The 27823-nt window shown below is 47.1% G+C and overlaps 1 protein-coding gene across 1 annotated transcript in view; it reads left to right on the plus strand.

Moving 5' to 3' along the window:
* Window positions 1-27823, plus strand: part of ATP13A3 (ATPase 13A3) — a 51945-nt gene that overhangs the window by 5775 nt on the left and 18347 nt on the right. Inside the window, exons 2-11 of the mRNA XM_070946419.1 lie at window positions 10193-10272; window positions 12190-12363; window positions 13418-13612; window positions 13902-13972; window positions 14061-14141; window positions 14462-14531; window positions 24590-24724; window positions 26365-26437; window positions 26818-26949; window positions 27043-27222. Coding sequence (XP_070802520.1) covers window positions 10225-10272; window positions 12190-12363; window positions 13418-13612; window positions 13902-13972; window positions 14061-14141; window positions 14462-14531; window positions 24590-24724; window positions 26365-26437; window positions 26818-26949; window positions 27043-27222 — 1159 coding nt within the window. The 5' untranslated portion in view covers window positions 10193-10224. The remainder of the gene's footprint in view (window positions 1-10192; window positions 10273-12189; window positions 12364-13417; window positions 13613-13901; window positions 13973-14060; window positions 14142-14461; window positions 14532-24589; window positions 24725-26364; window positions 26438-26817; window positions 26950-27042; window positions 27223-27823) is intronic.

A 27823-nucleotide genomic window follows, 5' to 3' on the forward strand; every position in this document is an offset into this window, starting at 1 on the left:
TGCACAATGCACACAAATTTTAATTTGTTTTGCTCCTAGGGGTGTTTTATTTGCTTTTGTTTGCATATTGCTCTACTGGGTGCCTTTTCTTTTTAATAGATCGTTTTTTCAGTTGTTTAGGAGTCTAGTGGTCCACTTCAGGAAACTCAGTTTTGCAGCAATTCTTCTCAGCCCCAAGGAGTTTGAGAAATCTCTTTATCTCTTTGTCTCTCTCTCTCTTTCCTTCTCTCTCTCTCTCTCTCTCTCTCTCTCTCTCTCTCTCTCTCTCTCTCTTTCTTTTTTTCTCTCTCTCCTTCTCTCCCTCTTTTTCTCTCTCTTTCTCTGTCTGTCTCTTTGTCTCTCTCCCTCTCTCTCTCTTTGTCTCTCTCCCTCTCTCTCTCCCTTTCTCTCCTCTCCTCTTTCTCTCTCTGTCTCTCTTTCTCTGTCTCTCTCCCTCTCTCTTTCTCTCTCCCCTCTTTCTCTCTCTTTCATTCTCTCTCATTCTTTCTCTCTCCATCTCTCTCTCCCCTTCTCTCTTTCATTCTCTTTCTCTCTTTTTCTCTCTCTCTCTCTCTGTCTCTCTTTTTCTTTGTCTCTCTCCGTCTCTCTGTCTGTCTCTCTGTCTGTCTCTTTCTTTGTCTCTCCCCCCTCTTTCTCTCTCTTTCATTCTATTTCTCTCTCTCTCTTTCTCTCTCTTTCCCTCTCTTTCTCTTTCCCTCACTCTTTCCTTCTCTCCCTCTCTCTCTCTTTCTATCTCTCTCTCCCTCTCTGTTTCTCTCTATCTATCTTGTGGAGGCGGGGAAGGTGAAAAACGGGCTGGTTTTTTTGCCTTTTCACCACCCCCACCTCCACAAGCATTCTGCAGGCTAAAACCAGGCAAAAACGGCTTGTTTTTTGGCCAAAAACAGGCCGGTTTTGCCTCTTCTAACCCCCACCCCTCCACAAGCATTCTGCAGGCTAAAATTGTTGAGCTTACCTTTTGGTTCCAGCCCAAAGAGCTCCCGAAGGCAAGTCCTGGGCTCTGCTGAAGAGTGGGTGGGGTGATGTGGGCGGGGCAACCTCGTGGCCGGATTAATTGCATCAGTGGGCCGCATGTGGCCCACGGGCCGTAGCTTGAGGACCCATGGGATAAAGGGATGGAAGGCAGGAAACCTTATACCATTTCAGACAAAGGGTTGTCCAGTCTCTTCTTTAAAACTTCCAGTGTTGAAGTTGAAGTGAATGTTCCAACATTGGAAGTCTTTAAGAAGAGACTGGATAACCAAGGTAAAGGGTCTCCTGCCTGAGCAGAGAATTGGACTAGAAGATCTCCAAGGCCCCATCCAGCTCCCTTACTCTGTAATTCTGTTAGTGAGTAATGCTGGCATTGAGCCCTCCCTTCCTTTTTCTTGCCTTTCTTACTCATCTACTGTTCTTGGCTGCCCCACTCCCCCCCCCAAAAGGGAAGAGTGAGATAGTTGTGTGTTTGTGTGTGTGCAGGTATGTCCTATTTGTTGGATGAATTGCACCAGTCATGCGGGCAGTTTGTGAGCCTGGGCCCAACCCCTGTCCCCATCCTGTCTCCCTCCTGGGCAGCCTCCCCGCCTTGTTGGGTGCTTCTTCGTGGGCTGGGTGTCTTTGGGCGTCCTGCACGTCTGGGGTGCTGTCCCTGCCTGGCTGACTCCCCAGGGCAAGCAGTGACTGCCGTACTTCAGTGCCAAAGTGTCGGCGCCTTTTCCCCTGTTTTGGGGTCTCGTGCTCGTCCCAGCTCTGAGCACAAAGCCACCCATTGTGGAAGCAAGGAAGGGTTTGGTCGGAGGCATAATATCCTCCGTGCTTTTAGCCCTGCAGATAACATCAGGACTCCTGCCCGCACGGCCCCCGGCCCCAACTGCCCATTTGTGTGCTTTGAATAGAGTGCGCTGCTCCCTCCGTCTGGGGGCTGCCGGCACATCCTCCGGCCCAGCCCCCCCATTCAAGCCAGCCATTGTTGGGTTTTTTGGTGGTTGCGCTCCAAGGCGAGCTGTGCCAAGAGCTTTCTTGATAAAAGAGTTTAAGCACTTTGGAGACTTTGTTTTTTAAAGGTTTTGACAAAACAGTTCATTGGCAGGACTTCCTCTCAGATAGCAGGATGGCTATTAAGGACCGGCTGCAGCGATAAAAGCTGGCCAGGCAGCGGAGAGGATGGAGGGGAGCTACTGCTGGCGCTGAGGGAGCCGGGCCGTGGTCCATCTGAGTCTCACGAAGGGCCGGCTTGCCCTTCTGATGCGGTGCTTTTCCAGGCTTTCATCCCTGGGGGTGAGCGAGGGACCTGGGGGCCAGGAGATGATGGGTGCTTGGCAGTCTGGCTGAAGCAGCAGCAGAGGGGAACAGGACAGACGGGGGAGCAGCAAGGGTGGCAGGGGAAGGGAGGAAAGGGAGTGCTTCACCCACCAGGGTCTCCTTGGATCCTTTCAGCTTTGGTGTCTTGCCCTGCAGGGGGGCGCCAAGCTGCAGAAGGCAGGACTTGCTCTGGGGTGCGGGGCTCGCTTTCTGCTGGAGTTGACACTCTCCAGCTTTCTGTTGTAGATTGGGTGGCTTTTCTCCCTTCGGCTCCATTGCTTGCAAGGGCAAAATAATTTTGAGGACCAAGCTCAGCATTATGGATTATAAAATAAGTTCTGTGCCCGGTTATCATTTCTTACATCTTCCGATCTGGTAAAGAAGTGGGTACCATTTGCCCTTTCCGAGGGGCAGAGCCAGCCCTTCAATGGAACAACACATTGAGAGCAGCAATATTATGATTATTTATTATGGTTGATCAGTCAGATGTTTAGAGAGGATTTGGCCTTCTTATCCACTTATAGGAACCTGGAATGGTCAGGTGTTGTTGTTTGATGGTATTAAAGGTAAGCGCTTTGGAGCCAAGCTGCTTTTTGCAATTGAGTGACAGTGATTTTGTTAATGCCATCCGTGTTCAAGCGGTGCTCCAGGTGTCTTTTGATTGCATCCAAAGCGTCTATCATTACTATTGGTCTGATCCTTGCTTTCTTTGGCCACAGTCATTCAACTTCCATTTGCAGGTCTTTGTAAGTTGGATTTTCTCCAGTTTTTCTATTCTGTGTCTCCAGGTATTGCAACATCCATTATTCAGATTCTTTTTTCTTTTTGTCTTATCAAAAGTTGTAAAGTCTGGAATGGTCGGTGTCGGTTTGCATTCTAAAGTCCCGGAGCGCTTTAGAGCTTCTTTGTTTTCTATGACTTTCTCTATTTTATGATCCCACCAGTTCTTGCTTGCAGGCAAATGATATTTCTTGAAGATCATTGTTGTTACCTTGTCATGCCGTTGTTGGTAGTTGGTCCTTGTGATCTTCTTGCAGCAGCTAATCAAGTGGGCCACTGTTTCTTCACCTTCTTTGCGGAGGCAACATTTGCTGCTTGTCGTGGTCTTCTCAGTGCATTGGTTCTCAAGGCTTGGTCATGTGCAGCCAGAATTAGCCACTTTCTTCAACTTTCCTGCTCTTAGCCATTGCCACGTCTTGTTAGCTGCTTTGCCTGCTATTTCTTTTTTAATGTAGTGGCCACATGATACTTTGTCTTCCCGTGTCTCTTTCGTATTCTTCATTTGGTCTTTCTTGTAGGCCATTTTGGTCTCTCCAGTACTCAGTAAGCTTTAGTGCATCTTCCTCACTGTCCTTCAGATAGTCTTCCCGTGCCCTTTTTGCTTCTTCAACTGCCTGATGTACTTGCAACGTTCTGCGCCCATCTGTTTACCTTGGGAGGTAGAGCCTGTCAACGTTGCTGTGTGGATTCATTGTCATTATTTTTCTGATCTTCCTATCCAGGGCCTTTAGTTCTGCTTGAATCCAGCTCACTGTGATGACTGGAATTGCCCAGGTGTTGATTGCCTTGATGCTATTTCCTCCTCTGAGTTTGGACCTCAAAATATTTTTCACTCTCCCGATGCCTTCACTTCTCACCACCTTGACTTCCGTGTGCTTGGCGTTGTCGGTTTGAAGGATGCCCAGGTGTTTTTTTTTTTTGAGAAAAACATTTTTTATTTTCAAACAGAAAACAAACAAAACCTAAAAACGTCATCATTCCTAATCATTACAGACAGTGTATAGAACGGTTTTCATCCTTTTGTGCTCCTGCAATCTTCATAATATCAATATACAAGCTTATTTTCCTAAAAGAAGAGTTTAAAATATTTTATCTTATTGCATTTCATATTTCATATCTCATCTCCATGTTTTATTTTCTATCCATTGATAAAACAAACCCTATATCAAATAGTATTGTTTATCTTCCTGTTCTCGTATTTCAAGTGTCAATTTACTCATTTCAGCACATTCTATCATTTTCTTAATAATTTCTTCATCGTTAAGTATTTTCTCTCCTTTCCAATTTTTAGCAAATACAATTCTAGCCGCTGTTAAGACATTCACAATTAAATATAGCAATTCTTTATTATATGACTCTGGTAAGATCCCTAGTAAAAATATCTCCGGTTTAAAGTCAATATGTCTCTTTATCATCTTCTCCAGCCACATATATATCTTAGTCCAGTATCTCTTAGCGTCTGCGCAAGTCCACCACATATGGTAATATGATCCTGGGGTCTGATGACACTTCCAACACTTCTCAGATTTGTTCTTAAACATTCTGGCTATTCTCGTCGGGGGTAAATGCCACCTGTAAAACATCTTATACAAGTTCTCTTTATATGCTGTAGACATTGTCATCTTATAGTTATGTGACCACAATTTTTGCCATTTCTCTAAATCAATGCCATGCCCAAAGTTTTTCCCCCAAGCTATCATTGGTTCTTTAACTTCTTGTTCTTCCAATTTCATCTCTAATAAATATCCATATACTTTTTTTAATTACATGGTCCTCAGAACCCATTAAAATCTTATCTAAATTAGTCAAAACATTATAAAAACCTCCTTGTTTAAAGTCTTCTTATCTAGAACGTATTTGCATGTAAGAAAACCAATCCATCTTATATCCCTGATCTTCTAATTCTTGCTTTAACTTAAGGATGCCCAGGAGTTTTTAGTGGCTGTCTTCATCCAGACAGACTTGGTGTTATTTGCAGAGGGCCTCTGGATTCCTTCAGCATTATTGTTTTCTCCTGTTGATGCTAAGGGTGGCACCTTCATCCAGCCTAAACTCCACTGCAGCATCTTCACTATCTATATCCTCTTATTCCTCCTTTCCTCCCAGAACAGGTTGGATCTTTTTTTTTCCTTCTTTTTCCAAGGAGACATTCTTAGATCTGCTCGGACAGTAGTATGGATTCTGGAAGGTGCTTTATTTTGGGGTCCAAATCTAAATGGCAGACTTCTAACTTACTCGGGGTCAGGTCTTAAGTTGGCTTTACTAGTATAGTAAAAAACTTGAGTTTTCCAAGGAGTTTTAAGAGCTGCTCAGCTTGAGGTGGCATTTTCTCCCACCCAGTGACAACATCTGGGGCTGCGCTTGTGGGGAAAGAGCGGTTGCCTCGTGGCCTTCTTGGGGGCCGGTTGTCCCTTTGGGAACAGACCCTGGCCTCTCTCTTCCGGGGATCTCCTGAGAGTTTGAATAACTTGGTCTTATTCTCTCAGGGAGCATCAGTCCCACCTTTACTGTGGAACTGCCGTAGGCCCCAATTCTCTACTGGCTCTGGAAGAAATGGGGAGGCCGAGGCTGGCTGCTTGTTTCTCAGAGGAGGCCTCCAAAGGCAGCCTAGGCCCAGCAGCAGAGTGGGTGGTGGTAGCCCTCCTACCTCTTGGAGGTTGTGCTGATCGCCAGCTGGGTACAGATGGTACTGGGCGAAATGAGTGTCCTCGCAAGGACAATAGATAGTGCAGTTAGAGCAGAGCAGACCAGGGTGGGAAAGCCCACTGGGCAAAGTTTTCAACGTTTAAAAGGCCTCCTGTTTGCTTTGGCCTGTAAAGCCTCTGGGTATCGCTCGTAGCCCAGCCCAGCCCTGTGGTTCTTTGCCTCCATCCCTGTTCCCTGCAATTGGAGTGAAGTCCAAACCTTCTGGACTCCGCCGGCAACCCTTCCCCCCTTAACCTAGATTGATTTAGATTTATCGAAAGGTTTTAAACTAAAAACTGGAGGGGGAGGGAAAGAAAGAAGGGGAACTCTACATACAAAACGGGAGACGGAGGAAGCAAACATGGGGTCAGTCAAAAGGCACCCAGATGCCCTATACACTAATCCTCAAAGTATGAGGAACAGTCTTTGGGGAAATTTGAAGTCCTGGCACATTGCTGCCTTTAATGAAACTTGGTGGGATGGAACGCAAGACTGGAATGTACAGCTAGAAGGATTTAAATTGTTCAAAAGAAACAGACCTAATAAAGGAGGAGGTAGAGTAGCACTATATGTAAGAAATAACTACACCTCTATAGAAACTACACTTCTGCCCAAAAAAAATGGATGAAAACCTTCTTGAATACATTTGATTTAACATCATCAAAGGGGGGGGGGAATGACATTGTCATAGGTGTATACTACAGGCCACCCAACCAGAGGAAATAGGTGAACTTTTTACTAACCAGTTAGCTAAAGTGTGTGGGAAACACACCACAATCATAATGGGGACGTTAACTGCTATCAACTGGGAGACAAACTTTGCACTTAGTGGGAGATCAAACAGATTCCTGACGAACCTAGCTGACAACTTTGTCTCCCAAAAGGTAAAGAAGATGACTAAAAGGCCAGTTATACTGGGCTTAATTCTTGTTAACAGAGATGGAAATGATAGATGGGGTTGAAGTGGGAACTTTGGATGTGAGTGACCATGTCACACTGGAATTCAGTATAATGCAGACACAAGCAATAGAGGAAAACCAAATGAGTGTCTTGGACTTTCAGAGGGCTGATTCCAACAAACTTAGAGCTTGGGAAATAGTCCATGGATGAAAATCTTCATCTCAAGGAGGTTGGGAAACTCTGAAAAATGTGATTATTAAAGCCCAGTCCAATACTATACCACTGAAAGAGAAAAATAAGAGATCCAGGAGGAAACTAGTGTGGTTGCATAAAGAACTCTCAGATAATCTGAAAGACAAAAAAGACAAGTATAAAAAATGAAAAGAAGGACACATAACTTAGCCCAAATACCAGCAAGTAGCCAGAATCTGCAAAGACAAAGTCAGGAAAGCTAAGGCTCAGTATGAACTAAGACTTGCAACAAATGTCAGAAATAACAAACAGTTTCACCATGTAAAAAACAAGAAAAAAGTGAAGGAAATGATTGGCCCACTAATGGGAGAAGATGGCAAGGAAGTGACAGCTTTCAGGGAGAAAGCAGAACTGCTTAATTCATTCTTTGCATTTGTCTTTAGACAAAAGGGAAAAAAACAGGCCGACCTATCAAAAGCTGTACCATAAAAGACAGAATAGGAATGCCGGCCAAAATAGGCAAGAGAAACCAAATGCCACAGGTATAGAATAGGTCCGTGATGGTGAACCTATGGCACGGGTGCCACAGGTGGCACGTGGAGCCATATTGGTGGGCACGTGAGTGTTGCCCTAGCTCAGCTCCAGCGCGCATGCGCGCACCAGCCAATTGATTTTCAGGTCTTCCAGTCCCACTGGAAGTCGGGAAACTGACTGTTTCTGGCCTCCGGAAGGCCTCCGGGGGGGATGGGGAAGGCTGTTTTTGCCCTCCCCAGGCTCCTAGAAAGCCTCTGGAGCCTGGGGAGGGGGAAAAACGGGCCCACCGGGCCATCGTGTGCCAAAAGCAGGGAGAAGTATGGGGGGGTCACGTGCACATGCGTGGGAGGGCGGGGTGCATTGAATTATGGATGTGGGCACACACACACACGACCCCCCCTTTTGGCACGCGACGGCAAAAAGGTTAGCCATCACAGGAATAGGTGGTACCTGGCTCAACGGTAGTAACAGTGAGAGGCATCGTGGAGTCCTAGTGGACAATCCCTTGAATATGCAGCCGTGTGCTGCAGCTGCCAAAAAAGCCAACACAGTTCTAGGCTGCATTAACAGAGGGATGGAATCAAGGTCAGGGAAAGGGAGAGTGCTGCTTTATGCTGCTTTGGTAAAACTTGGAAGACTGCATCCAGTTCTGGTCAGCACAATATGAAAGAGATTCTAGAAAGAGTGCAGAGAAGAGCAGCAAAGATGATTTAGAGGGCTGGAGGCTAAATGGTATGATGAACGGTTAAGGGGACGAGGTACGTTTAGCCTGTTGAAGAGGAGGATTAGGGGTGACATGTCTCCCAGTCAGGGTGGATAAAAATCTGTGACTTTTATCAAATTTATTTTAATAAAAAGCTTTTGGAGTAAAAAAATCTTATCTAAAGATTTCTATTTAAGTTACATTAATAATTTAGTTTATTCAGCATGAAATGGAGCTTAGTTATGTAGCACGAGGAGGCTGTATATTCTGCAATATTGGGACTGTCGGTGAGTCAGCATCGGGTCAGAGGAGGAGCTGCTGTGGGACAGCAATGACAGTTGTTCTTTAAAAATTATGATTTAAATCGAGTTGATTTAAATCAAGCCTTTTTACTAGTGATTTAAATTGTGATTTAAATCAAATCCATCCTGCTCCAAGTGCTGGAGGGGCTGTCCCAGGGAAGAGGGCCAAAGCCCCTGGTGGCAGGTCGAGAAGCAACAGGTGGAAGGTCACTAATGAGAGACGCAACCTAGAACTAACAAGAAATTTCCTGGCAGAAGAATGAAGCAGTGGAATGCCTTTCCTCCAGAGGCTGTGCTTGCTCCACCAGCGGAGGTTTTCAACGAGAGACTGGGCAGACTATAAAGGGTCTCTTGCCATGAGCAGGGACTCGGAGAAGAAGGTGTCCCTTCCAACTCTTGTTATTCTCTATTTGTCTTCTGGAAAAATGGTCTTTTTCCTCCAAGAGGCTTGGAAACGAGGTGGAGCCCTTTGGCAGGGAGAGGAGAGAGCAAAGGTCCCCTCGGGAGCCCTGATAAAGGGCAATTCTGCCATTTCCCTACCGAGGGGGAAGAGCCCAGGGCTTCTCCTGCACGCAGGTAGAACCGGGGGTTGGTTTGAGCTCATCTGTTTCAAAAGCAAATCAAACCTCTGAGGGAGGTGCCCGGTATCATTGGCAATATTACCTTATTTCCTGGTAAGGGGGAATCCAGGATGGCGAAAGAATGGGATAAACACCCTTGACAACCATCATGTCATGTCTTCAGCAGAGGAACAGAAACCGGAGGGGGTGGGATTTAAGGGGCAGAGATAATGCCAAGGAGGTGGGGGGGGGAAGGAGTGGCCAGGTGTGGCTCTTCAGGTGGAGCTGCCTTCCACAGTTGACAGGTTTGCTTTCTGTTTACTTCAAGAGGCCCTTATTTCTTGAACAGGATTTATACACAGATAATCCTCCACTGAAGCTGAATTTCCATTGCTAAGTGAGTTGTGCCCCATTTTGTGATCTCTTTCTGCCACAATTCAAGCGAATCCCTGCAGCTGTTGAGTGAAGGGGGGGAGGGGTTTAAGTAAATCTGGCTTCCCCCATTGACTTTGCTTGCTGGAAGCCTGCTGAGAAGGCCACACGAGGGGACCGCGTGGTCCCAGGACGCTGCGGCCGTCCTGTAGCCATGCCAGTTGCCAAGTGTCTGTCAAGAAGAGATTGGACTGCCATTTGTCAGAAATGGTGTAGGGTCTCCTGCTTGGGCGGGTGGTTGGACTAGATGACCTAGAAGGTCCCTTACAACTCGGGTTAATCTGTAAAGTGTCGAAACTTTGACCCCGTCACCGTGGGGAGGCTGCGGTGGTCGCAAGTGTGAAAACCGGTCATAAGTCACTTTTTTCAGTGCTGTTGTAACTTTGGACGGTCACTAAACAAGTGGTTGTAAGTTGAGGGCCACCGCCATTTGTAGCAAGGGTGATGAGGAGCAAAATCTTTGTATACTTTTAAGAGCTCCATAGTTGAGTCTAGGTCAGGAATTTCTTCCGGGCTGTTGACACAGAGATGGTGCCCCCCTCTTCCCCTCCCCCCCCAGGTGAAGGCTTGCTTCTTCTCAACTGCACTGCGGGTGGCATGAGAGAGGGTTGCGGGGTTTTCTCCAGGTGGCCCACTTGGCGTGGGCCTGGGGTGCTTCGCTTGAGGGAGGCCAAGGCAGAACCGCTCTTCGTAAATGTGCTTTAAAACAGCGCTTCTCACCCTTGGCTGGGGAATTCTGGCAGTTGAAGTCCAGAGCTCTTAAAGCGGCCAAGGCTGAGAAACACTGTTTTTAAAGCTGCTTCCCTTTTCTATCCCAATCCTAGGTTTCCTGGGACTGAGCTAAGAATTCAGCATCATGGACAATGAAGAAAACATGCTCCAGGAAGGTGAAGAAGAGGAGCTGGTAATTCCTTAATCCTGATCTCTTTCTTTCCCCCCACCCCACCCCAATTAACTGCATGGCATGACACACACACACACACCCGCAGCTGCAGGAAATAGTTGACCAGAGATTAAAGGCTTCCTGCAGCCATTCTGAGCCCTCCCACAGAAGCTGAGCCCACATGTTGACCAAGATCTTGCCTGCCTTCAACATGCTCTCACCCATTGAAGTTCCCTGGGCAGCTTGGGTTAAACACTCTGTCTCTCTCTCAGCCCAGCCTGCCTCACAAGGCTGTTTGGGGGAGATAAATACCCATGCAGACCACCTAGACCTCTGGGAAAATCATGAAACTCCTTCCTTCCTTCCTTCCTTCCTTCCTTCCTTCCTTCCTTCCTTCCTTCCTTCCTTCCTCCCTCCCTCCCTCCCTCCCTCCCTTCCTTCCTTCCTTCTTTGGCTTTCTTGAGAAGATGCAAAGGTCACAGCTCCCACAGGGGCCCTGGAGACTTTATTCCCTCCAACAAGCTGCACCACTATCTCTTGGCAAATTGCCCTTCAGGGAAGCTCCAGAAGGGCTCCCCCCCCCCCCCACACACACACACAAAGGCAGTGCTTGCTTGCAGGCCTAAAGGGCAGCTTTCAAAGGGAATCCTGGGAGATCCTTACCGGGAGCAAATGTAGAGCGGCCCAGCCGGGGCAGAGGCTGCCTGTTCCCCCTTCCTCCCACAGGGCAGCTCTTCAGAGACCATGGAGGGTGGGGCAAAGTTGCCTCAACTTTTGGGTAGGCCTAATGGAGGGGATCCTGCCTGGAAGCCCCCGGGGCTGGGTGAGCCCCATTTGCAGAACACTCCGTTCAGCCCCTTGGCCAGTTGCCATGGAGACAGGTGCCCGGCTGAATATTGATTGAGGGCAACGCACCTTTAGGGCAGCTCCATCCTCACAGGAAAGGAGCATCGCAGAACCCAGCCACTCAAGCTCATTTCCAAAACGGTGGCCTTGGTAGGAAGGGCTGTAATGGCCCTGGAGGGGTCTTGCATGGCAGGCTGACCCCATAAAGAGTGAGGGGGCACCCGGGGGTGGGAGGTCTGGGGTGGCCTCAGGGCCTTTCAGAGCCCCAGGAAGCTCCCTGCCTTCTTTGGCCTTCTTCCTAGAGATCTGTGGTGCAGACTGTTTCATTGCCACTTCTGGATACGCTGAATTTCCTTACCAGAACCAAATCCTGGAACCCAGTAGAGTTCAATCCTTCTTTTGCTTGTATCTAATAGACAGAATCTTGACAGACTGAAGCTATAACTTTCTAAGCCACTAAATCTATCTGGAGAGATTCTAGAGTATTAACCCTGAACTTCATTCCCCTTCCCCCCCCCCCCCAATCCAGTTTGGGACTCTTCGGTCTCTGGTAGTCTTTGGGTTGTCCAAGTCTTCCCCCTACTCCCACCCCCCGCTGCTGCAGGTGCCCAATCCATCACTCGCCTGCCACCTTCCTTGTTGCCCCCACTGGGCCCTTCCTGACCCCGCCCTGCAGTGGAGGTGACCTTGCAGCTGGGGTGAGGGGCCGGGCCCTCTTGTGCGTGGCCCAGGGCTGCTAAGGCTTGTCCTATCACAGCCCTCTCCTTGTACCACCTTTGATTATGGCCATGCCCCACAGAGCCAAAGGGCGTCGCTAGGTGACTCATTGTAGGCCGCTTTGTCCCGTTGATGCTCTAGCTGTCCCTTTCAGCTAGGCGCCGCTTTTTGGGGTATTTATGGATGGGATGCCTGGGGTGGGGGCACTTAGGGCTCCTGCCTTGCTTTCTCCCTGTTCTACTGATGCCAAAATGGTATGGGGGGGGCAGTAAGACCATAACTCCTGTGCCAGGGCCACAAAAGCTCTTTGGGCTGGTGGCATCTGGTCCAAGAGCTGCTGGACTGCCAGGCTCAGCCTCCTCTCTTTCTGTGCAGAAAATCTACGGGTACAACTTTTGCCGGTGGAAGCTGGTCTTTGTGGCCGGAGGGGTGCTGTGCTCAGGCGGCCTCCTCCTCCTCCTCCTCTACTGGATGCCAGAGTGGCGAGTGAAAGCCACCTGCCAAAGGGCTTCGCTGAGATATTGCCAGGTGGTCCTGCTGAGAACAACCGTAAGCCCTGGGAAGCTAGGGGGGGGGGGGGTATCTGCGTCTTGGATGGCTTTTTGGGTCGGGATTGCCCCCATCTACTCCTCTGGATTCAGGAATGGTTCTTAAGGCCGTCTGGATTGCCCCTCAGGCCTTTCTGCTTCAAAAGCCAGCAAGTGGTTGGGACTTGCTCGCCTTTCATCTTTTGATCCACCTTTTGAGGATGTTGTTTTCCTGGCTGAAATGTTGTCAGTGTAGGACAGTACAATAATAAAAAGCAGAAAACATAAAGGAAAATTGAGGTTAGGTTAGACAATATGCTAGCACCTAAAACTGGGTTAGCAAAATGTAGTTTGTGGGGCCACATGAGTTAATAACAGCTTAATACTCAACATGCTAAGACAATCACTAGGTCCACCCAGTTAAAGAGCCGAAGAGTCTTTGAGCAACAAGAGAACCGAGAGATTCAACAAGAAGGAGAAGGAGCAGCTGGCTTTGGAAAGTGGCAACCATTTTGTGCGTCAAGTGACAGGAGGGTTGTGGAGAGAAAACCTGGCCAGGAGGATAATTTAAAGCTCAGGCGCTTAGCAAATACCCAGATGGAACATTAAGAGAATTCAGCCGCAGTGGAGAAGACAAGAGGATGAACTTTGGCAGAGGCCCTTTAGAATTCACTTTGGTTTAGGCCTTTAGGAATTGGGCCTTTGGGTCTGCTCCATCGGCAGACCTTCTCAGGCCAGGGGTGTCCGCTGGCGGCCGCAGCATAGTGGCTGCCCCTGGGAAGGGCTCTCTGGGCTGGCCTCTGGCCCCCCTGCTGCCTGTCCTGGGTGGCTCCCCCTTTGCTGCCTTGGCCCCAGAGAGTCCGCCTTGCATGGCCAGGTGGCTCTGAGGGCAGGAGGAGGGATCTGTCAAGGCGGCCCAAGCAGGTCTCAGAGGGTTGGCAGCTGGACCCGTTTGGTCTCCTGTGATTGCAGGAACCGAAATAGAAATTGTAAGCCGCCCTGAGTCTCCGGAGAAGGGCGGCATATAAATCAAATTAAAAAAAAATGTGTTCTACCTTTTTTTTCTTCCTGCAAAGGATGAATTCCAGACCTGGTTCTGCGCAAAGGTCCGCACAGTCTTTTCCCTAGGCCCCCACCCCTTACAGGCCCCCAAAGAGCTGGCCTCAGAGAAGGTGGCCAATGGCTCCAGCACTCCTCTATGCGTCCCACCCTCGGAAGAGAACGGCAGCAGCGCCTTGGACGGCCTCTCCCAGGCTCCACAGCTCCTCCAGGTACCCAGCATGGCCAGAGCAGCCTGGTTAGGCCTTGTTTCACGAGGGAAGCTTCCGGAAGGTTTCTGTGGGAAAAGCGGCTTCCCTGATGGGGCCAAAAGCGAAGGAGCTCCCCGCTCTGCTTGCCTCTCCTGCGGGTAAACTGACCCAGAGAAGTGGGGCGAGGGGGCAGCAGGTGGAAGGGTGTGGAGGCGTAACGCTGCCGCCAGTGCTCCGTCCGCCTATATGAGCAGCACCTGCTGAGTCTCCCCCTGAAGCGGCAACACAGCCTGTGTTTCTTCCCTTCCAGCTGCGCTATTTCACCCACCACAGCGTGAAGTATTTCTGGGATGATGCGATCCAGAACTTCACTTCCATAAAGTAAGAGACAGACGCTGACCCTGGCAGCACGAGGGCTTCTCCTGCCTGGGCCGCCCTTTCACACAACCCTCCTCTCCCTTTCCCGCAGGGGTTTGGATGACTCCACCACCTGTGCTTCCATCCACCGGGAACACAGCATGGGGCTGACAAAGGAGATGCAGGACTACAGGTGAGCCGCTGCAAGGAACATGGGGGAGGGCTCCCCGCCAGCTTCCCCCTCAGCACCAGCTGCTTCTTCTCTGCCTCGGCCACCAATATTGCCTCCCTCTCCCCACTCGACTTCCACATCCTTGTGGCCATCCGGAGAGGGCCCAGAGGTGCCCAAGAACCCCTGCAGGACCCTCGGCCTCCCGGTCCCCCTCTCTCTCCTTCCTATCTGCCAGCTCTTCCTCCTCCTGGCTGGCTCTCTAAGTGCTGGGTGGCTGTTTTGGGTAGCAGCTGTCAGCTAAATTTGTGTACTTTTTGTTTTTTTATCTCTTTTGGATGCAGGAAGATTTTATACGGACTGAATGAAATTGCAGTTAAAGTGCCTTCCATTTTTAAGCTGCTGATTAAAGAGGTGAGCCTTTTGCTGTGGAAATGGAGTGGGGAACAGCTATTGTTGGCCGTCTGAGTCTTGAGAAAGAATTACTAGGGGCAGCGGGAGACTAGCAATCTCTCAGCTCCCCTGTCTCAGGCTGCTGCCTACGTGGGTTTCTGGGAGAATCAGTTGACTGTCTCAAAAAGCAGACAGGGTTGGGTTATGCACAAGAACACTCCAAAATCTGTGTTGGGGCATCTCTTCGTGGGCCAGCCTGTTTTTGTTTAAATTTTTTTTTTTAATTTTCTTTTTTTTTATTGAAAAAGTTTTTAAAAAAAACAAACATATTTTCCCCACAACCCCCCATCACCCCCCACAACCCCCCCTCCCCCTCCCCGACTTCCCAGAGCAGAACACAAGGTATTTCTATTGATCTCTAACAATAATCTAAATTGCATAACCAATCATTAAACTAACATCCCTAAAAAAAAAATTCTTAACCCCCCATATATAAAATCCCATTTCTTAAACATAATACTTCTAATGTCACTTATATAACGCTTATACAAATAAAAAAAATCATTCATAAGCTATTTGATATTTTTTGGTCTGATACTTATTTTGTATATAATCAATCCATCTTCTCCAGTCCTGTATGTACCTTTCTTGTGTGTGATCCTTCAGATATGCTGAAATTTTAGCCATTTCAGCTAAATTAGTTACTTTCAGTATCCATTCACCAATAGTAGGCAAAAAGTCCTTCTTCCAGTATTGTGCTACCAACAATCTTGCTGCTGTTATCAAGTTCAAAATCAATTTAGTCTCTGCAACTGTACAGTCCGTAGTTATACCCAATAAGAACAACTGTGGAGTAAATTTCAGTCTCTTTTTGAGAATATTCTGGATCACCCACCAAATCTTTATCCAAAATGCTTTGATTTTTCTACAAGTCCACCATATATGATAATAAGTTGCATCATCACAGTCACATCTCCAACATTTAGCTTGCACATTAGAATACATACATGATAATTTTTTAGGATCTAAATGCCATCTATAAAACATTTTATAAAAATTTTCTCTTAAATTTTGTGCTTGTGTAAACTTCACATTTCTAATCCAAATCTTTTCCCAAGTTTCCATCATTACTGGCTCTTGAAAATTTTGTGCCCATTTAATCATACAGTCTTTAACCAATTCTGTCTCAGAATCTATTTCCAATAAAGCATTATACAACCTTTTAATATGCATTTGTTTTTGATCTCTAATTTGTTTTACCAAATTCTCTTCATTTTGCACAAAGCCAGTTTTTTGATCTTCCTTCCATCTAGCTTGAAGTTGACCATACTGAAACCATGTATAAATTATACCTTCTTCTCTCAGTGTATCTAAAGATTTCAAATACATTGCCCCCCTTTCCATAATAAGAAGCTCTTTATAAGTAATCACCTCCTGTTTTTGTTCTATACTTATATTTTCTATTGCATGTCTAGGATTTGCCCATAAAGGTATCTTATAATTTAACTTATATTGATATTTTTTCCAAACCCTTAACAAAGCATTTCTTAATATATGAACCTTAAATACTTTATCCACTTTTTTGTCATATAACAAATAGGCATGCCATCCATATAACAAATCATAACCTTCTAAATTCAAAATTCTCCTCTCAGTTAAATTAAACCAATCACTGATTTGTGATAAAACCGCTGCTTCATAATATAATCTTAAATTAGGCATTTTAAGACCCCCTCTTTCACGTGTATCTTGTATAATTTTCATTTTTATTCTGGGTTTTTTCCCTGCCCAAATAAAAGTATTAACACCTTTCTGCCATTCTCTCAGATTTTCATCTTTCTTAAGCACAGGTATCATTTGGAACAGAAATAAAAATCTAGGTAAAACATTCATTTTAATTGCAGCAATTCTTCCCAATAAAGACAACTGTAATTTTTTCCAATTTTCCATATCCTTCTGTACCTTCTGCCAAAGTACCTCATAATTATTTTTGTATAATTTTGTATTTGAAGCTGCTATGTATACCCCTAGATATTTAACCTTTTTAACTATTTCAAAATCTGTTAATCTTGCTAATTTGTCTCTTTCAAATGTAGTCATATTTTTAACTATCATCTTTGTCTTATGTGAATTAACTTTAAATCCTGATACCTTCCCATATTGATTAATTATATCCAATATGTATGGAGCCGACTCTGTAGGTTGAGATAAGGTAATAACCAAATCATCTGCAAAGGCTCTTAATCTATAATCTTGTTGTCTAATTACAATACCCTTCAGTTTTTGTGAATCACGTATCTTATTCAGTAATACCTCCAAAGTCAGAATAAATAATAATGGGGACAGAGGACACCCCTGTCTTGTTCCTTTCTCAATTTTAAAAGCCTCTGTTAAACCTCCATTAACTATGATTTGTGCTGATTGCTGCTGGTATATCGCTCTAATTGATTGTGTAAAATATTCCCCAAAGCGCATTTTCTCTATTATCTTAAACAAAAATTGCCAGTTCAAACGATCAAATGCCTTCTCTGCATCCAAGAATATAAACGCTGCAGGGACTTGGTTATTTTTTTCCAAATATTCCAATAAGTTTACAATTTGTCTAACATTGTATCTCATTTGTCTACCTTTTATAAACCCTGATTGATCACTGTGAATTATTTGTTGCATAACTGGCATTAGTCTATTGGCTAATATTTTAGCAAAAATCTTATAATCAGTATTCAGAAGTGAAATTGGCCTAAAATTCTCCGGTTTAATGGAATTTCGATCCTCCTTTGGAATTAATGAAACAAAGGCTGTTTTCCAAGAGGGTGGTACTCCTCCTCCTAATTGTATCTTATTAAATAAATTTTTTAGTGGTTCTAACATTTCGGATTGTAAGTGTTTATAATAAACAGCTGTTAGTCCATCTGTTCCCGGAGCCTTACCTATTTTTAATTGTTTAATTGCTCCAACAATTTCCTCAGAAGTTATTGGCTGATTCAATCTATCTCTCTGTTCCAACGTTAATTCAGGAATCTCCATCTTTAGATATCTATCAATATCAACATCTCGAATTGCATCTTTGGCATATAGTTTTGTGTAAAACTCCAAAAAAGCCTTTTTTATTAAATTCTGTTGATAAATCTCTTTACCTCTAAATTCTATTTTATCTATAATACGTGATTTCTGTTTTTTCCTCATCGTGTAAGCCAACCATCTCCCAGGTTTATTAGCATTGCAAAATGTGTTATGTCTGGCATATTGTATGCTAGTTGCTACTTGCCCCGCCATTAACATATTAAATTGCTGTCTTAAAATATTAATCATATCTTTTGCCTTTTTATCTCCTGGATTAATTATAAGTAATTGTTCTTTCTTTTTAATTTCCTCCTCTATCTCTTTCCGTCTATTTTGTTGTTTTAATCTATGTTTATTATTCAAAAAGATTAATGTTCCTCTCATATAAGCCTTACACGCATCCCATACCATCTCCATCGATGTTCCTTTATTCATATTATTAATAAAAAATTCTTTCATTTGTTTTTTAAGCTCACACAGATTGTCTTCATATCTAAATAAATTCTCATTTAGCCTCCAAGACCTCCTTTCCCCTCTCTCCTGCTCTAATTCCACCCAAACTGGGCTATGATCAGTTAAAGTTCTTGGACATATCTTCGTACTCTTCACCCTAGAAAAAAGATTGTTTGTAATTAATATAAAGTCAATCCTCGAAAAAGATTGGTGCCTGTCTGAGAAAAAAGTAAAATCACTCTCCAATACGTTCCTTTCTCTCCAAACGTCTCTAAGCTCCATATCCTCCAAAATATCAAAAAAAGATTTAGGCAACTTAGCACGCATGGAGATCTTGGAAAGACTTTTTTTATCTTTCTGGGTATCTAATACCCCATTCCAATCACCCATTAAAAATAAGGATCTATAGTCCCATTGTAGTATTTTAGTATGTAAAAGTTTGTAAAATTTATCTTGTTGTTGATTAGGTGCATATACTCCAATTACAAGCAGCTTCCCACTCTGTGTTATTAATTCAATTGCGATATATCTACCTTGAGTATCAGCCTCAATTAAATTGGCCACTAAGCCTCTTTTAACATATATTACTAGGCCGTTTTTCTTTTCTGGTGCTGATGCCACAAAATGTGTACCTAATTTCGAATTTATCAGGTACTTTTGATCTGAAGATTTAATATGCGTTTCTTGCAAACAAATAACATCGTTCTGAAATTGCTTCAAATAATGAAATATTTTCTTTCTTTTTTGTGGAGAATTTAAACCGTTAACATTCCAAGATAGAAATTTATTTGCCATCTCTGGGCGTTCCAAGCTTCGAGAGCATCAGCTGAACCTCCTCCGCCATTTTAGACTTTGGCCTAGCTCCTCCCACAGCTTGCGTTTTTTGGGCTTGTTGAGTTGGATCTTGAGGCTGTTGCGCCATATGTTGTTTATAGGTAGCCCTTGTCAGTCGTTGATCTTTTGGCAGCTGAATCATCGTTAATGACTCCAAAGTTGGTGGTGAACCCCCAGTCAGTAATGGATCTTCTTCCAGAATAGCTCCTCCAGCTAATACTTGAGCATAGGTTTGTGGTTGCCCTCCATCTTTCTCTTGTTGAGTAATTTCCAATTGCTTTCTAGCACCCCCTGGTGAGGGTGGCCTTCCAGCCTTTAAAACATTGGCATAAAAATCTTTTGCTTTTCCAACTGTGTTTAAGCGATGTCTTTGCCCAGCGTATGGCACTATTATCCCAAATGGGACATCCCATCTGTACTGAATTTGCTGGTTTCTTAGTTCGTTCACCAAAAAGCCAAACTGCTTTCTATCTCTTAACATTTTAGGAGGAAGCTCTTTCAGGACCACCAGCTCTTGTCCTTCCACTTTAATCTTATTTCTATAAGACGCTTGCAAAATATCATTTCTAACTCTCCTTGTTGTAAAATAGATCACCACATCTCTTGGTAGCTGCTTTTGTTTTGCCAGCCAGGAGTTGACCCTGTAAATTTTGTCCATTTGAATTGCCACATCTGCTGGCCTTTCTGGAATCAGCTCTGCTAAAGCATTGGAACAAACATCTTTTAAATTTTCACCACTCTTTTCTTTCAAACCTCTCAGCCTCAGGGCAAATTCCATTGACCTGTACTGTAACATAACCATCTCGTCATCCACTTTCTCTGTCTGTATCATAACCTCTCCCAGTTTAGTTGCAATCTCCAAATTAGCATCATCAATTTCCCGCACTCTCTCCTCAATCTTTAACATGTGAGTAGCCAGTCCTGAAACTGCAAAGACAATATCATCTCTTATTTCATCATGTTTTTCCTCCACCACACTTGTAAGTTTCTTTAACTCCTCTGAAAATCCTTTCATCATTTCTGTCTGATTATTCAGGGCACCCATTATAAATTCTTTAAGGTCTTGTGACTGTGTATCAGCCGGAAGTTGTTGTTTTTGAGTCACTACAGGGGAACCTCCTCCCCCTTTAGAAGTTGGTGGCTTTAGTTGTTTAGCAGCCATTTTATTTAAAAAAAAAGTTTTCCTTTTACAGCCAGAAAATCTTGTAAACAGTCTTAGAAAGTATATTCCAAAGTTTTTCCAAAATAAACAATCCTCTCTTCAAACTATACTCAAAGCCCAGTAGTTTTCTCTTCAGGCAGAGGGCTATTAACAAACAGTTTCCTTTTAACTTTCACTTTCCCTTCCGCCCATAACAAAGGCTTCCTCCCAGCCTCCAGCTCCAGAGAGCTCCGTTTGCAACAATGTATTCACAGAGTTAAGTTCTGTTTCTCTTAAAAAGCTTGCACTCTTGCTTCCGCTCTGTCTGCCTTGTTGAAAATCATTAAAACTCACTGTTTGCCGGCAGAATTGGACGCAGACGTCTTGCTCTGAAGACAGAGGCACCAGCGATCCGGAGCGATGGGAGGGGTGAACTGGGGAGCTCTCACCCTCCGAGTCCCTGGAGTTAATCCAGTGACTATCGGGGAGCTCTACCCACCCCCTCCGGCTCTCCTCTCCTTCTTTGCCCGAAGGAGAGTTTTTTCAAACCGCCGGACAGCTGTTTAGCGCTGTCAGGGCGGTTTTTACAGATCGGGTGGCTGGCGGTCTATGGAGACCGTCCTCGACGTCTGCGGAGCCACCGGAAGTCCGGGCCAGCCTGTTTTTAATGTGCTACGTCATCTAAAAATGTTCCTGCTCGTTAAGCAGAGTCTGGTTGCTCTGCTTCCAGGATCCTGGAATGGGAAGAGGCCAGGCAAGGACAGAATGCTTGGAGGGGTGTGGGGGGAGGACAGGGCCATAATCACCCTGAGTGAGGTCTTTGCAGGTTGGTGTAGTGCAGGGGTGTCTAACCGTGGCAACTTTAAGACCTGCGGACTTCAGCTCCCAGAATTGGGAGAGGGGACCTAGATATTAAACCCTTGTCATGGACAGATCATTCACTCCTTCAACTAGACTTTCCTACCGCTTGCCCCCACCGCAGGGAGACGGAACCGACCAGATGGTTCCGTCCCAGGCGCCTGATGGATCCCGAAAGGTTCCTGACGGAGCTTGGGCCGTTTCCTGAGACTCTAACACATGACTCGACTGAAGAGCTGGTGGCCGCCTGGGAAAGGGCGGCCGCCGGAGCTTTGGATCGCGTCGTGCCTTTGCGGCCTCTGACCCGATGCCGATCTCAATTAGCTCCTTGGTTCTCTGAGGAGCTGAGAGAGATGAAGCGTCGGAAAAGACGCCTAGAGAGCATTTGGAGGACTAGTCAATCCGATTCCGACCGGACACAGGTGAGGTCCTATATCAAGACCTACCTAGTGGCGATAAAAGCGGCAAAATCTAACCATTTTTCCGCTCTTATCGCATCTGCAGAGAACCGCCCAGCCGCCCTGTTTAGGGTGACCCACTCCCTTCTTCGGGGGGGAGTGCGGGAAGATCCCTTGCAGGGTCGTGCTGAGGATTTTGTGCAATTCCTGCACGATAAAGTCGCTCGGATTCGGGATGGCTTGGACTCCGATTGGATGAGTCCACGGGAGGAGACCGGGGCAAGCCTTGAGAATGTTATCTGGGAGGAGTTTGATCCTGTGACTCCCGAGGATGTGGACAGGGTTCTGGGTAAGATTAGTGCCGCCACGTGTTTATTGGACCCGTGTCCCTCCTGGTTGGTACTGGCCTCCCGGGAGGTTACACGAGGCTGGCTCCAGGGGATTATAGGTGCTTCTTTGGGTGAGGGTGCCTTTCCTGCTGCCTTGAAAGAGGCGGTAGTGAGGCCCCTCCTCAAGAAGCCTTCCCTGGACCCGGCTGAATTAGCCAACTATCGTCCAGTCTCCAACCTTCGTTTTGTGGCGAAGGTTGTTGAGAGCGTGGTGGCACGACAACTTCCCCGGCACCTGGATGAAGCTATCTATCTAGACCCGTACCAGTCGGGCTTCAGGCAGGGGTACAGCACAGAAACGGCATTGGTCGCGTTGGTGGATGATCTCTGGAGGGCTCGGGACAGGGGTTGTTCCTCTGTCCTAGTCCTATTAGATCTCTCAGCGGCTTTTGATACCATCGACCATGGTATCATGCTGCAGCGGTTGAGGGGGTTAGGAATAGGGGGCACCGTTTTGCGGTGGTTCTCCTCCTTCCTCTCCGACCGCTCGCAGTTCGTGTTGGCAGGGGGGCAGAGGTCGACCTCGAGGCGTCTCGCATGGGGAGTGCCGCAAGGGTCGGTCCTCTCGCCCCTCCTGTTCAACATTTATGTGAAGCCGCTGGGTGAGATCATCCGTGGTTTTGGAGTGAAGTGTCATCTGTACGCTGACGATACTCAGCTGTACATCTCCACCCCAGACCACCCCAACGATGCCCTTGATGTGATGTCCCGCTGCCTGGAGGCCGTGCGGGCCTGGATGGGGAGGAACAGGCTCAGACTCAACCCCTCCAAGACCGAGTGGCTGTGGCTTCCGGCGCCCCGATATAGTCAGCAGGTGCCATCGCTGACTATTGGGGGTGAATCTTTGCCCCCCACGGAGAGGGCTCGCAATCTGGGTGTCCTCCTGGATGCGCGGCTGTCTTTAGAAGAGCATATGACGGCCGTGGCCAGGGGGGCCTTTTATCAGGTTCGCCTGATTCGCCAGTTGCAGCCCTTTCTGGATCGGGACGCCCTGCGCACGGTCACTCATGCCCTTGTTACTTCCCGGTTGGACTATTGTAATGCTCTCTACATGGGGCTCCCCTTGAAGAGCACTCGGAGGCTCCAACTGGTCCAGAATGCGGCCGCGCGGGTGGTTATGGGCGCAACCCGTTATGCCCATGTGACACCCCTCCTGCGCGAGCTGCACTGGCTCCCGGTGGTCTTCCGGGTGCGATTCAAGGTGTTGGTTACCACCTTTAAAGCGCTCCATGGCATAGGACCCGGGTACCTCCGAGACCGTCTTCTGCCACCAATAGCCTCCCACCGACCAGTTCGTTCCCACAGAGAGGGTCTCCTCAGGGTGCCGTCAGCCAAGTTATGTCGGCTGGCGACGCCCAGGGGGAGGGCCTTCTCTGTGGGAGCCCCAGCCCTGTGGAATGAACTGCCCCCGGAAATTCGTAAGATATCTGACCTCCGGGTGTTTCGCGGCGCATTGAAGACCCTGTTGTTCCGCCAGGCCGGACTATCAATACAATAGTTTTAAATTGGGGTATTTAAATTTATTGGGGTTTTAAATTTGAGCCATTTATTTAATTATTTTAAATTTTATATCATTGTTTTGTTTGTGTTTTTAAATAGGCTGTACACCGCCCTGAGTCCTTCGGGAGAAGGGCGGTATAGAAATAAAATTATTATTATTATTATTTATTATTAGAATTCCCCGGCCAGCATGAAACACTGCTGCAGTGCCCAATTTGTTTTTGCTTTTATTGAATGAATTTTTAAAAAAAACAAAGAGAAGGAAAAATAACGATAAAGAGAAAGGAAATTAAATTAAATTAAAAATCAAAAGTAGAATATATATGCACAAAGGCATTTCAGTGAAGGTTGTCTGTCTTTCCTTACAATCATTCTATAGCTAATCTATTTCAATACCTGATTCAGTCCTAAATTGCTAATATCATCAACTCTGCAAGGTATTGAATAGCTGAGGCCCTGTATTTATCTTTCTCGTGCTGGAGAATATTTAAGTAGGACACAGAGGATCCAATTTCTTTGTCCAGGTGCCAGTTTTCACACAATAAGAATGTAGCTCAAAAGAATCTAATATTAAATCTTGTCTCAAATTGAGCCTTAAACATTTGGGACCAACAGCATTTAAGTGAAACATTATTTTCCTCCCTCAAGAGCCCCCAAATAGGGGTCCTGCCTTCCACCCAAATGACAGCTCTCCCCACCCTCAGAATTCATGGTTCCTAGAAATAGTGCTTGGACGAGGGACCCCTGCGGTCCCTCCTCAGGATTGAGGCTCTCGCAGCGACCCCAGGGCCACAGGGATCACCCTCTGCGACCTCCACTATGGTTGGCTTCTGGCAAGTGAATCCAATGGGGAAGCGGTGGGAGATCCCAGGTGGTGACCACCCGGTTGCCGGACGCTGCGGTCATGCAAGGTTCGCCTCGTGGCGGCAACTGGAACTGCTGCAAATGCCATGCGTGAGCCAGCACGGCCATGCGACATCAGCGCCCCGGACAACCGGGTCGCTCAGGGACAGAGTTCCCAGGCCCTTTTGTCCCTGGAGTAGCTGTCTTTCGTCTTGCTCTCAAGAAGACTACCAACTAAGATGCATTATGCAAACCTTTGAGAAGGCTCCCAAGAACAGTTTCCAATAAGGGGAGTCATCCAAAATTTGATGCTGTAAGATATGCAAAAGGCCTAATTCAGGATGTGATAAACCAGATTCTCCTGTCCAACAGACAGCTGCATGTATTTAAATCCCCACAACCGTTTGTGAAATGTTGGACCAAACATTAGAAAATACTTTGTAGATTGCCTTATGTATGTGTTTGAATTCCATGCTGGGTCTGAGGACTCTGAACGTTAACCCTGAGTAGGGAATTCAGCATTCGGACAACCAGGTGAAGGAGAGGGCTTCCTTCTCTCCAACGCTAGTTTCTATTTTTCTCTCTCTTCCCCCCCCACAGGTCCTCAATCCTTTCTACATTTTCCAGCTGTTCAGCGTGATCCTCTGGTGCACAGATGAATATTACTACTATGCAATTGCCATTGTGATCATGTCTCTGATCTCCGTCGCCAGCTCTCTCTACAACATCCGGAAGGTGCGGGGGGGGGGGGGGACAGGACAATAAGCCCTGCCGGGGCTTGGATTCTTTTACTGCTGCTGTACATGATCAGCTGGCTGGGGTTGGCGCAACAGGCCAAGCTTCGGTTATTTTTAACTGATCGAGTGAGTTGCAGGAATCCAGGCAGTTCGGTTAGTTTAGGATCCTGGGTCTGGAGCAAACACTCCGATCGGCTACTGTGTTACTTATGTTAGTGTACAAACGCAGCCTTCGTGTTCCCAGCGCATTGTGTTGTCCTGCCCTAAGCCATGGATGTGTCTGGTCCTGGAGGATGTCTTTCCTTGGCATCAGTTTGCCTGAAAGATGTCCCAGATCCTGCCATCATTTGGCCGCCTACTTTGGGCTGACCAAACCTCCTAACGCTCAGAGGCATTTCAGAGGAGGTAATTGTGATGCTGAAAAGCTTATGAACCGTTTTGAATGTTCAACATTTCTGCATAAATGAGTCAGAAATAAATATGTATAGTTTTGGATTGCTTTCTTCAATGAATAGATTAACAGGTCTAATAATTTTGACTAATTGGATTCGCTTTATCTGGTTTTAAGACATGGGGAGAAGAGAGCACATTTAGGTCATATTTATGCAGAAATAATGAAAATTCAAAACGGTTCACATACGTTTAAGCACCACTTCAGCTATGAAAACAGAAAGTGCCGGTCGCAGGGGACTGCTGCTGGGACCTGTTTGGGTCACCCCCATTAGCAACATCTGCGGAGAATCAGATAGAAGGATCGTAATGGACCCCTGGGTGGCCTTCAGGAACCCCCAGAAGTAGCTGACAAGGATGGGGTCTGAAGGGCTTGTTCCACTGAGGATTATCCTTAGCTCACAACAATCAATCAAATTGCAATAAGATGAATAAGTGATTAAGATAAAAGATAGCGAGCACGATAAAGCGAAAAGTCTTGCCGAAGTCCTGGGCAATCAGCCAATTCTTCACATTATTTCAGAATGTGTCTTCTAATGCCTCCCCCCCCTCCAATTTGTCTGGTGCTTCAAGACTTTGCCTGGGGTTTTGGAATTGGTGCCACATCCTGCTGGGGGTGCCAGGCGCGGCTTCTCAAGCGAAACCCAAGGGAGCTTTTTAAGCTCCGAACCAGGGGTGTGTATGTGTGGCATCCTTTGAAAGGAAGCCCAGGATTATGGTTTCCTCTGCATACTCAGTACCCAGGTGCTCCTTAGTTCACCCCTGAATTTGGGTTTTGGGAACGAAGAGGTTAGGTCCGTCTGCTGCTTTGGCCATACCCGGAGGCCTCGGCTGGCTGGCCCAGAGGATGTGGAGGTGCTCTGCTTGGGCCGAAGAGAACCCCTCCTGGGAAGCCTCCCAGCTCTGCTGGGGGTTCCACAAAGAGGCACAAGGGTCAGGCAGGCTGGACCCTGAGAAAGCTGGGGGCCAGTTCAGAAAGAGTACAGGACACCCCAGAAAAGGTCTTCCAGCTACACGGGCCTTGTCTGCATCTGTGGGACCGTGTGGCTCCAAGAGAGGGGGCTGCCACCCAGAGTAGTCCGCCTAATAGGAGCTGCTCCCCCTTCCCCTTTGGCTTGTGGGGTGGCTGGGATTGCTCTGTCAGGATTGGGGCATCTAGCTAGCAACGTTTTCCTCTCCTCCCTTCAGCAATACACGATGCTGCACGACATGGTGGCAGCTCACAGCATCATCCGGGTCTCCATCAGCAGAGCCAACCACGGTAAGATGGGCTGGGCAGTTTAGCCAGCAGGAAGGGTGAGGGCTCCAAAGGGGCATCTTTGGGGATCCTGCTTAAGCTTCTCCTGAGGTGCAAGTGACTGGGGGGTGAGGGAGCTTTCCAAAGCAACAGGCGAACAGTTCAGAGCTGGGGTTGGTCTTGGGGCAGAGGGCCAGTCCTTGGCTTGTTGCTGCCAACTGTGTTGCAGGACAGGCTTCTCTGTCAAGGGACGGTGGCCCTTCTGGGGTGGGGGTCCCTCTGCCAGCCTCAGGCTCCTCCCAGAGTCTTTGCCAGCTGGTCTCTGCACCATCAACCTCTGGGTGGGGGGGGGAGATGTGAGGGGGTTGGGTTTTACCTATTTTCAACTCTCTCATGCCCTTCAGGTGTGGAAGAGGTTCTGTCCACGGACCTGGTGCCTGGGGACGTCATTGTGGTCCCGCTTAGGGGAATGATCATGCCCTGTGACGCGGTGCTTCTCAGCGGCACCTGCATCGTCAACGAAAGCATGTTGACGGGTGAGTCGGAGGGGCACTTGCCCCATGCCCGGAGCCAGGCCACAACACCGCGGGTAGCATAGGCAGTGAGCGAGGCTCTCTTTCCCTCCTCAGGGGAGAGCGTCCCTGTCACCAAGACCAACCTGCCCAACCCGTCCAAGGACTGCCAGGCCCTGGAAGATGAAGTGTACGACCCGGACGAGCACCGGAGGCACACCCTCTTCTGTGGCACGACGGTCATTCAGACCCGCTTCTACACTGGGGAGCTCGTCAAGGCCGTGGTCGTCCGAACAGGTACGCCAGCACCAGGTGGGAAGGAGGGTCCAGGTCTCCCAAATGCGTCTTTGGGGAAGGCTGCCTCCCATCCTTCCCCATCTCTTTCCCCCATCGCTGCCCCAATACCCAGTCAGAATAGAGCTAGAAGGGACCTTGGAGGTCTTCTAGTCCAGCCCTCTGCTCAAGCAGGAGATCCTAATACCATTTCAGGCAGGCAGGTGGCTGTCCAGTCTCTTCTTAAAAACCTCCATTGATGAAACACCCACAACCTGTGGTAGCAAGCTGTTCCACTGGTTAATTGTCCTCCCTCTTAGGAAGGTTCTCCTTAGTTCCAGGTTGCTTCTCTCCTTGATTAGTTTCCATCCGTTGCTTCTTCTCCTGCCTTCTGGTGCTTTGGAGAATTTTTTTTTGGAGAAAACCCCCCTCTTCTTTGTGGCAGCCCCTCAAATACTGGAAGACTGCTATCATGTCACCCCAGTCTTCTTTTCTTTAGACTAGCCAAACCCAAATCCTGCAGCTGTTCTTCATATGTTTTGGCCTCCAGGCCTTTCATCATCTTAGTTGCTCTTCTCTGCACTTTTTCCAAAGTCTCGACGTCTTTTTTGTAATGTGGTGACCA

The sequence above is a fragment of the Pituophis catenifer genome, unplaced genomic scaffold (genome assembly GCF_029215685.1).
Source record: "Pituophis catenifer annectens isolate HBS135680 unplaced genomic scaffold, rPitCat1.0.hap2 SCAF_6, whole genome shotgun sequence".
NCBI classification, from domain to species: domain Eukaryota; kingdom Metazoa; phylum Chordata; class Lepidosauria; order Squamata; family Colubridae; genus Pituophis; species Pituophis catenifer.